Source organism: Syngnathus leptorhynchus, chromosome 1, assembly GCF_054491065.1.
Source record: "Syngnathus leptorhynchus isolate UIUO chromosome 1, UIUO_Slep, whole genome shotgun sequence".
Taxonomy (NCBI): Eukaryota; Metazoa; Chordata; class Actinopteri; order Syngnathiformes; family Syngnathidae; genus Syngnathus; species Syngnathus leptorhynchus.
In genome coordinates this window covers 17,752,844-17,763,846 of record NC_141195.1, presented here as the reverse complement: position 1 = coordinate 17,763,846, position 11,003 = coordinate 17,752,844, and the positions used below count along the sequence as shown (strand labels likewise).

At 41.0% G+C, this 11,003-nt stretch overlaps 1 protein-coding gene across 1 annotated transcript; it reads left to right on the top strand.

The window, feature by feature from the left end:
- Positions 1-774: 774 nt before the first annotated feature.
- uckl1a (uridine-cytidine kinase 1-like 1a) lies at positions 775-9,416 on the top strand. The gene is made up of 15 exons (XM_085906781.1): positions 775-887; positions 1,355-1,542; positions 1,707-1,813; positions 2,335-2,505; positions 2,866-2,937; positions 3,035-3,224; positions 3,860-3,921; positions 4,308-4,324; positions 4,657-4,755; positions 5,582-5,675; positions 5,858-5,920; positions 5,992-6,114; positions 7,236-7,343; positions 8,225-8,381; positions 8,665-9,416. The coding sequence occupies exons 1-15, from the start codon at positions 790-792 to the stop codon at positions 8,742-8,744; spliced, it is 1,629 nt and encodes a 542-aa protein (XP_085762907.1). The 5' UTR covers positions 775-789; the 3' UTR covers positions 8,745-9,416.
- Positions 9,417-11,003: the final 1,587 nt, after the last annotated feature.

Below are 11,003 nucleotides of genomic sequence, written 5' to 3'. Positions count from 1 at the left end.
TTGATGTGTTAAGTAAAAGCAGGTGTTTAAGAATAATTTATCATTCAACAGAGTCTGCTTTCATGAAGGACTATAGAAATTGGAGTGTTTCACATTAAGAGGCTGAACTAACAATATCAAGACAAGGTTAAACAATGTCATTAAAAGATGAATCCCTTATTAAAATAGTTAATTCATTTGATAATTGATTAGTTGTCAATCAAGCTGTGCACTATTCATTAATTGAACTTCTGCTCAGAGTAATCGATTTTGTAACATGGGTTTGTGACGTGTACATGCTGGATTTATGGCACTGATGAATTGGTGATTATTTTGTGTTCTAATAACTGAGTTTCTGTTTTAAGTGCTTTTCTGCCATCTTGTGGCATCTGTAGAGAACTACAAATCCCACTTTTAGGGCTTTTTGTCTATGCTTTGAGGCCTGCAGCAGCATTATGGCTACAGTTTGTAGCTGAGTGAGCTGTGACAAATGATCAGCAGAAGACATGTGCCTTTTTGTTACTTCCAGGTGCTTCTATTAATACCAGCCAAGCAGCTCGTTGTTACTAGTGTTACACTGATCCTCTTAAGAGTCTGAGAGAGACACACACTCGTGCAGATAGACACCAAAGAGTAGTGAGGACACATGGGCACTGACAGACCTAAAGACACCTAAGCCGAGTTAGTTTCTAGAAGAGTCAAAATCAAACCTGACTACTTCATGACTTTGCTCGATTTTCCAGTTTACAAATTTGGACAAGGTTGAGGGTCTGTCACTGTTTTGAAGTAGTTGCCACGGAGACAAGCCCCATGGAGAATAGCAGATTGTCAGTCAACATAGATAGAAGTCTGCAGGATTGTAGTGGAGCCAGAATCTCCGGCTGTTGGTCCCTGAGGTCCGACTCCAGGTAGGAATTGGCTGCGCTTCTGTTTTTCTGTGGCGCAATCAGGTTTTGTTTTGTTTTTATAGCAGCACTTAACATGCTGTGTGAGCTATAAATAGTAGAGAAATTTTCTGTTGATGGGGTTGATGAGCACGCTGTTAAAAATGGGGAAGCTTCAGAGAGCAAAGGGGACTGGCATCAACAGTCCTTGATCTAAGAACAGACAGACTTGTAAAAGAGTGCAAGTAAGTAAAGCAAAGTCAATAGCTAAAGAGCAGTCTGGCTGATTCTTATGTGAGGGTAAAAGCAGTTTGGACGGACGGATGGACGGACGGATGGTGGTGTAGCGAGGAGGAGGATGATAGGAAAGCGGCCAGTGACAATGTACAGTTTCATATTTATACTGTTTCTCAACTCTGTTGCTTCAGATACTGTTGTGCGCAATTTGATACAAGCTGACAAAAGAACGTGCGTTCATGTGTGTTTTTTAGCGGGAGCAGCGACGACTCTTTGGACCGGCTCTTCCCCCCCGTCGGTGCCCCTCGCAGGAAGAGCGCCACATCCCTGAGTAAAACTGAGCCACCCTTGCTTCGTACGGGCACTCGCACCATATACACTGCCGGTCGACCTCCCTGGTACGACGAGCACGGAGCACAGTCCAAAGAGGCCTTCGTCATTGGTACGATGTGTTAGTAACCAAGTATAAATACTTTGCACTCGTTACTTTGGTAAGAAAGACTCAAACTTTATGGATAATAACTGCAGCCACTTTGCTCTTCTCACGATGAGCACTATGTAACTTCTAAAAGATGTATTTTGTGTTCACATATATTTGAATGGCAGGCTTATGTGGGGGCAGCGCCTCAGGGAAAACCACCGTGGCCAACAAGATCATCGAGGCTCTGGATGTGCCCTGGGTGGTGCTCCTGTCCATGGATTCCTTCTATAAGGTGACGGTCTTAGATTTGTGCGATTGTGACTGAATTGTAACGGAATCATGCTCAATTCATGGTTGCAAATTTTCTGCACTGTCAATAATAATGGTATGGAAATTAATTTTTGATAAATCAAAATGGTAATCAACACATTAATAAATTACACTGGACAACAGCAACCTTTAATCAAAGATGGGTTTATGTGTCCCTAAATGTATTTTTGACACTGTCTTAAAAAATGTCAACACTTTTTTCTAGAACATCTGGTTTTGGAGGTCTTTTCAAGTTTTGGGTTTGAAATTTGACATATAAAAGCTTGCTCAATTTGAAAATTACCATGTGTTGTAATTTATACTTATGACCTTTCACAAAAAAAAAGTTGCCTGCTGCGTATTATTATTATTATCATTATTACTATTATTATTATTATTATTATTATTATTATTATTTATCTGTGGTTAAAAAATTGGAGACCAGTGTTACTGAAATTGGTCTGGCTTGAAGCACACTCTATTTTGCGTGTTGTGTTTTGTCAGGATTTGTCTCCTGAAGAGCAAGCCTTAGCGGCAAGTAACGACTACAACTTTGATCATCCGGGGGCCTTCGACTTTGAGCTGCTGGTTGGCACTTTGCGCAAACTCAAACAGGGCAAGAGTGTAAAGATCCCCGTGTACGACTTCACCACACACAGACGACAGAAAGACTGGGTGAGCTTACATCCCAACTGGCCAGATCGTAGAGTTTGTTCATTAAATCTCCAGTGAGATGTTCAAAGAAACTATTTGTCACTTGCTGAAGAATTGAAAAGATTTTCTCAGGGTTCTAATAGCATGTCTGTGGTATGCTTTCATCCAAAATAGTTCAAAATTGACAATTATAGACATACTTTTACCGCATATTTCTTGGAATGAAATAGTTTAGTGGCAGATCTCATGCAGTGAGCGTGACTAGCCGCTTCCTGTCCCACATGCAGCTGGTTGTTTGCACCTCCTCCTTTAACAACTTCTTGGAGCACATTTTCAAAGACAAGTTCTCAATTGTGTCTCTCTTGTGTCTGGTTTCTGCAGAAGAATGTCTACGGCGCAAGCGTGATCATATTTGAAGGAATTATGGCGTTTGCAGACAAACATCTTCTTCAGGTCAAGCGAAAGAAAGCACAGCTCCATCTCGTGTTGATTGAAAAACAAAGTGAAGCTCTTTTAAGCGTCCGTTGGCCTTTGCTCGTCCTTCCCGCAGCTCCTGGATATGAAAATCTTTGTGGACACGGACTCAGACATCCGGCTGGTCCGCCGTCTTCGTAGGGACATCACGGAGCGCAGGCGAGACATGGAAGGTGTCATCAAGCAGTACAACAAGTTCGTCAAACCGGCATTTGAGCAGTATATTGAGCCCACCATGAGGCTGGCCGACATTGTGGTCCCCAGAGGTCAGAATCGCTACAGTTTCCTATGTAAATACAATGACTATTTTGGATTGGGTTTTTTTGGACACTTGCGATACTTTTTGGGGAAAATAATCCTAGCAAATATAAAGAGTGTCATTTATTGGAGTTATCAAGGGTCCCCTTATCATAGAAGTATTGATGTATATATATCCATGTTTTTTCGTGTTAAAAAAACAAATTCACAACACTCAAACTGCTCGGCTGGCAACTTCCCTCAGCCACACCCCTTCATTATCGTCATGTCTGTCACCTGCTCTCTCTTGGTACCTGATCTATTTAAACCCTGCCCGTGTATTCCTCCTTGTAGGTATCTGCTGTTGTATCTTGTCTGTGTCCGTGCCCAGTTTGACAATTTTTTTTTTTTGCATTTATGCAATGTCTATCTGATTTTATTTGTGACTGCCTGAACAGTTCATTTGCGATTTCTTTCCAATCCGATCGGGTTGCTTTCCTATGTGGTCTTAGGTCAGATACGTGTTTGAATTTTTGCAATGTGACCTACAGACTGGTTGGGAGGGAGAGTGACTGTTTTGATTGTCTGTGAATCTGTGAAGTTGTTTTGAGTGACAAAACAAGAATTGTAAGTTACTGTACTTGTCTTTTCTCGTCTCTTCAAGGTGGTGGCAATATGGTGGCCATCGATCTGATAGTCCAGCATGTGCACAGCCAGCTGGAAGAGGCAAGTTATGCTGTTTGACATTGTGGCCCCATCTAGTGAAAGGATCCTCAGGTCAAAACGTCCCAGAAGACTTGACAAAACTTATATTGTGGCCAAACTATGCTGGGGGATTGAAGAACTCTCTATTTTAAAATGTTTAATTTGATTCCTTAATTTTTAAGCACTTTAAAATAAGGAGTTTGTTTTCAATCGTCTTGTAGATATACAACATGCACACAAAAGGTTTCTTGAAATATAAGATTGGGAGCAGATTTTATGATTTGTCCAAAGCTTTTAGAAATGCGCACGATTGCCCTACGTGTCATATCGTTGGCAGATGAAAGCAACTTTGAGCTATTTTCTCTTTTCATTTTCTCTGTCTCATTTGCTGCTTTCTCTTTACGCAGCGTGAGCTCAGTTCCAGGTACGCTGAATTGCATTTTCACTTGACATCGTTTTGGTGTGCTAAGTAGATACGCAATCATCGGGAACATGCATAAATGTCATTAATTTGGGGGCGTGTCATTTATTTCAACTGTCTTTTTCTTTGAAAACAATTACACAAGTCTGAATTTATTTTATTTAGAATTTCATTTAACTCAAACAGTGAAATATCTTGATTCATTCACTAAAATCTTTCTGTAAGCTGTGTTGAATGTTCCCTTTTTATCCCTGTTCTGTTTATTTCCTGTACACACAATTTTGAACATGTCCTGGTATCAGTCATAACCAAATTTTTTTTTTTTCTTTTGTCAGGGCGCTTCTAGCATCCGCCCAGCAGACGCAGACATTGCCACAGATGCTCAGTGTGTTGGAGAGCACCCCGCAGGTCAGAGGCCTCCATACTATAATCAGGTAGCACCACCCACTTGCTTCGCCTCTTTTTCTTTTTTTGCTGCAGAAAAGTTTGTGAACAAGAGTACTTTCTGACGGCAAAAATTCATTGGACTGAAAACGGAAAAAGCTTGTCTAGGGTTATGCCACCTAGACTGCAAGCTAACCTCAGCTGTACAGAGCGCCATTCATTCCTGCGTAAGAAAAGTGAATCTGGATGATAAAGAGCAGAGAAGGTTTCATGACAAAATGGAGATAGCATGAAATCGTTTGGTTAAGAAATATTGGCTCCTTGAAATTGCCAACCACACGAGCAAGGGGGCATATATAACATAACGTCCTGTTCTTTTGTGCTATGGTCTGGCTGTCTGCTATTGGCATGCTTCCTCCATTTTGCTGCTCTAATTTGTCTATTTGTTTATTTATTTGGGTTATTTGCTTATAACTTATTCATTGCTCTTGTCTGTTCGTTTTTACTCTTTGTGCTATTTGATTGTATGTGTGCTGTGTCTAATCACCGTGGGACGGTGGGAAATGTAATTTTGTGTCTTAACATGTGAAGAAATTGACAAAGCAGACTTTGATATCCTGCACCATAGGATGTTGCGTTTTTGCCCTTGTGTGTCACTTCACAGATGCATTACAAGTTGCGTTTGTTTTTCAAATGTGAGCATATATTAAAAATAAATAGGCATCATACCCTGCACTACAAATGTAACCTCAATGACCTTGGTTAAATTTGGTTTAGTTTAAGTTCAATCAAAGATCACTTGATCTTTTTGCCACCTGGACGTTTGTATGACATGGTAAAAATTTCCTGACTAACATACATTTTTCTCCCCTGCAGGAATAGAGAAACCAGTCGAGACGAGTTCATCTTCTACTCCAAGAGATTAATGCGTCTTCTTATAGAACATGCACTCACCTTTTTGCCATCACAGGTTTGTCATTGATAACTAACTACAAAGACAGTTGTAACTTAAGTAAAAGTGTCTCAGTGGGTGTTGGGCGGAAACTGATATGTCCAAACTTGGTTAATTTCATATTGTTTCACAAATTGATACTTAATACAAATTAAGCAATGTGTAATTTTTACACATAAGTGGGCTTTTTGCTTTGACAGCCATGCAAGGTCCACACTCCACAGGGCCACGAGTACCAAGGCCACAGATACGGTGGCAAAGGGGTGAGCTTTGTCCTCCGGCCAAAGAAGCGTGTTTTCCACGGATGTACTGACACTCCAACTCCTATCCGCAGATCACCGGCGTGTCCATCCTGCGGGCTGGAGAGACCATGGAGCCTGCCCTGAGGGCTGTGTGCAAGGATGTGCGCATCGGCAAGATTCTCATCCAGACCAACCTTGACTCGGGCGAACCGGAGGTAGGAGACTCCATTAGTTTACTACTAGGGTTGCAAGAACAAACGGTTTATTCCTCCACATGACATCGATTACGCAATTGCATCGCTTATGAAGAAACATTTTTCTTGATGGATTTATGTTCTGAACTCGGAGCTGTATCTCCTTGTCCAACCATGTCTTGAATGGATCCTTGACTCGATTTAAAAAAGGTGGGGAGGGGGTTTATAGGGTGCAGCTGGTTGTTTCCATGACCACCTTGAGCCGAATCAGTTTATAGGATGCTAGAATTAGCGCCAGGAGAAACAGTACTGATGCAGCCGAAGAGAGGAGGAAATGAAATATGTAATTTGGGCTCGTTAGCTGGTAAAAGGGGGGGAAAAAAAAAAATAAAGATGCTTTTATTATGGTCCTCATACTCTGGATCGTAGACTTGGACCCTGACAAGTTAAATTGACAGAAGTATCTTGAGTGCCACAGCATGTTTCACTAGTCACCCATTGGTCCATATAAACTTGTAAATATGGTTACTAGTGTTCTAAAATACAGTGTACTGTTTATATTGTATTTTTACAACTTGGCGGAATCAGTAACTAGAGCTGTCACTCTTGTTAGTGGATGGCCATATTTTCGTTCAAACTCAAATGTTTTGTTTTTTATCAGGAAAATTATATACCAAGATGTACATTGCAGTACAAAATGATTTTACAGTCATTACTTTCAGTGTAGATGGTAAAAAACTGATTACATGGGATTTGAAACTCCAAATCTTAAAGAAAATATAGGCTGATCTCGAATTACTGCATGATTTCAATTTCTTTTCAAATGTATTAATTGAAACAAAATAGTGTGACACCATCGAGTGGCAAACTGTGGAATTACTCCTAAAATAAACGGGAAACTGTTAAGAAATAGAGGAACCCAGAGTGGAGGGGAATTTACTGTATTCCACAACTCACCTCAACCCCCACCCCCTTTGCGAGCCTATTGGGCACCAAGCGAGCAAATCGTCCAATCGCGTCTCAAGAACCCTGTTAAACAAAAGACGAAGACTTTTAGTGATCGTTTCTCTCCACGTGATGGGTTTCTCCTTGGCAACTACCGCTCCTGCTTTAGTTACCATGGCAACCCATGTCTTTCCCAGCTTCATTACCTGCGTCTGCCCAAAGACATCAGCGAAGATCACGTCATTCTCATGGACAGCACCGTGTCCACCGGGGCTGCTGCCATGATGGCTGTTCGAGTGCTCCTGGTGGGTTTGCACAGTCACAAACACATACATACACAAAACGCATCCATATTCATGTGGTACACTACCACGATATTATGGCCACATATAAACCCTGACAAAGATGACAAAACTCATTTTTTTTGACACAGTATAAGGATGAGTAAACCTTGTAGCTTGTCAACCTGTATTTCATCCTAGTGTAAGCTGTGCCCACTATTTCCCCTTATGAAGAATCTGAATATTATACAGTGCACCTTTGCGGAATCTTGTTGATCTCATTAGATTGTAATTAGAATGCAATGCAGTTTGCTATGACTACATAGTCCCAGACATGAGGTGGCATTCTTAAATTGTGACTGGAACAGATTAATGGTATTTCCATTTGCTCCAATGAGGAAAGATCGTTTGGGATGGGTGTTTTGAGCCACAAGCATGATCAAGGAAAAAATAACTAACTTAATATCAAGGCAGCATTGTATATAAACATAATGGCAGAATTTTGTATATCACTGAAAAAAAATCCCATTGAATTTACTCATATTTCTGAAAATGGTTGAAGTCATCTGGATCCAGATACCTTTTTTTAAATGTCACTGGAGCCAACAGATTTTATATTGTGCTACCACTTGACAAAATAGAATTGAGTAAATTCAACTCATTTTTTTTCCAAGAGTAAAATAAATGCTAGCTAGCAGTATTAAAAATCGCTATAGAGTGACTCGGCGTTACATGAATATATAAAAATACATCAAGTTGTGTACATTATACTTGTTATAAATGAGAACAAAATCAGCAAGAAAAGGCAGCAGCATTGTACGGAATATGTCGAGTTCACTAAATGAGGAGCAACAAAAGGATGTGCAATGCATTTTGTTGACACTAGATAGTGTGTGTGCATGCAGGACCACGAAGTGCAAGAGGAGAAGATTCTGCTGGTGTCGCTGCTGATGGCTGAACTCGGTGTGCATTCGGTGGCCTACGCCTTCCCCAAAGTGAAAATCATCACCACGGCTGTGGACAAGAGCTTGGACCACTCGCTGCACGTCATTCCCGGCATCGGTAAGACATCACCCACCGTTCCTACACACTCCCAAAATTTTCAGGCTAATGGGGTTTCCAATGAAACTTCAGGATGAATTGAAAATGCACCATAACCTTGATAGGCGAACTTAATTTAATTGTCTGTACATTTTTGAAAAGACGTATCCAACTGTTATATGATTTCTTGTAGAACAGGCCAGCTCCATTCCCAAATCTTGAGTCAGCATCTGTTGCTCAAATTTGCAGGTTCGAAATTCAGAGTGCACCAAAAACGGGCTAAATCATGCTTGTGTACTTTCAGGGGACTTTGGGGATCGTTACTTTGGCACAGATGGGTTTGAGAAATGCGCTGAGGTGGACCAGGAACAGCGGCCACACTGATGCACCAAACACTCAACCACTTGAAAAGTGGACTTTGTGGTGTGTTTTCACTATGGTTAAATAGTCTGAACTCTTGGCGCGATTTTTTTTTTTTTTTTTTTAATACCAGGTGAGTTTGGGTTAACTTGTTAAACATCTTCAGGAATCTCATGACTTTGAGACAGCAGTAATCTTGTGACTGTAAGCAATAACAGTGTTAATATAAACGGGTTTTTATTCCCCCCAGGGCTTCATTGTAACAGCTTTCCACTGTTTTCTTTTTTTTTTTTTTGTGTGTTACTAAAATGTTCATACTCTGTTCATACTCTTTAAGTTGAAACATTGTCAAGGGGATGAAATAAAGAGAAAAAGAAACCTGAATGATGTGACAGAACTGGTATTGGAACTTGTGATGAGGAAGTTCCACATTTCACTAGCAGGAGCTGGGAATTGGGATGTAATATTTAAAGTCTTTGCTTTTACAATTTTCCCCAAACTAAACCACAAGAAGGCATTTTTCTTCATAAAAGTAGTGCCATTGACTGCCAGCTCTCTTTTGACTCCCTTTTGACTTTAAGCCCTAGCACTGTGACCTCATCATGACGTAGCTTGTGAAGGGATCCAAACATCTGTAAAAACACCATATGCACATTTTAAGAAAACTGCCCCCTAGCCTCAGCCATGAGGGGCTTATTCACTTAACCCCTAACCCTCAGTCAAGTTACATCTTATAATACCGTTTAAAAAAAAATCTTACATGTACTGATGTTCTTAAAGTATGTGCATTGTTCCGAAAGTTACCCTAAAACCTACTTTTTTACTTTTGTTGCCTACAGTTTAAAAGGAGTCGGTTCAACCTCTTACAGCAATAATGTATAGATTTTTTTTTTTATTGTTGTATAGATATCGGTACAATAATTCCAGCGTGAGAATTTAAAACACTTAGAGACGAAATAATCTCAAATTTGCCAATTCTTAATTGTCGTACACTTAATGTCCTACAGGGGTCAGTGGTGATTGTAAATAGCGCTCAAGAATAGCAAGCGATTTCCTCCGCGTACCTCGTTTAGGGACGCTTATATCCACATTCAGCCCATCAGCAATGCTTATCTCCTGCAGAAGGTGCGGTGGGTGTGTACAAATCAAACAAACGATCAACGTGTCATTTGTGGGTTTGCAACAAAAAAAAAAAGAGCAGCACAAGTCATGTTTATCCCCACGCACGCACGGATGGATGCACGCGTCGTGATGATTGCGTGATTCTAATCTCTCATCCGATGTGACCTTTTCCTCGACCGCGAGTATCTATGATGAGCCCGACGCTCTCATCCATGCGTTCATTCACGTCACACTATGGCGAAGACGTTGTGGTCCCCCACCCCCACACATCCACGCGTGTTTGGGCTCGCTACGCGGATGTCACACGACGTAGGCACGCACGCACGCACGCCACGTCTTTCAAGAAAGCGCGAGTAGATTCACTCGACCACGTGACTCCTGCCTCAAGGTTAACCTGTTGCCATGGAGACAAAGCCACCAATGAAAATTCGGCAGACTGTTGCGATGTCGGCGGCAAGCTTTTTTGTTTTAATGGGGTGACCTATTTTCACCCCCGTCGTCCTTCCGAGTCCCCCCCCCCCTTCTCCTGTCCCACTTGCGCACGAGCACACGCGGCTCCAAGACTCTGACAACGTTTTAACCCTTCTTACTGTTTATTTTCCATGCGCACATCATAGGTGGGCAATGAAGGTCCTTAATATACATTTTTTTTCTGAAATGTATCTTCATTCACAGCCTGCATTCCATTGATAAAGGGATGGCCACCTAATTCAAAAGATTAGATTTGCAGAAATCTAGCGCCAGGTCATTAACAGTTATCAAACTCATGACCCCGACGCCAACGACACAACCTGGATTCTAACAATTTAATTTGAAGTTCTATGTCGTTTACGATTCAGCTGGTGGACGTTTGTCATATGTTACAATGGAGGAGCTAGAAACGCGAACCTGTGGAATGTCCTGGACGCTTGATCCGCGCACTTCGATGCGCATTTAAGAAAAGTGAGATGCTTCTTAATATGATTTGAAAAAAAGTATTCTTTTAGGTGATGTAAAAAGTTTGAGAATCATAATATTCGCACATCGCACAATCAAAAACACTGTTGACAAATTTTTTTCGCATCCAAAACTTCAAATTGAACTGTTTTAGCTTTTTTTTTTCAATAAGCGAGACTATGAGATAAAGCATCTGTTTTTAAAGTGCCACTTTATTACAAAAGT

Bases quoted from the DNA above. Each gene is read 5' to 3' on its own strand.
- uckl1a (XM_085906781.1), top strand. From the start codon at position 790: ATGGAGAATAGCAGATTGTCAGTCAACATAGATAGAAGTCTGCAGGAT. The intron at 2,938-3,034 runs GTCAAGCGAAAG...TCCTTCCCGCAG, and splicing joins CAGACAAACATCTTCTTCAG to CTCCTGGATATGAAAATCTT. The intron at 8,382-8,664 runs GTAAGACATCAC...GTGTACTTTCAG, and splicing joins GCACGTCATTCCCGGCATCG to GGGACTTTGGGGATCGTTAC.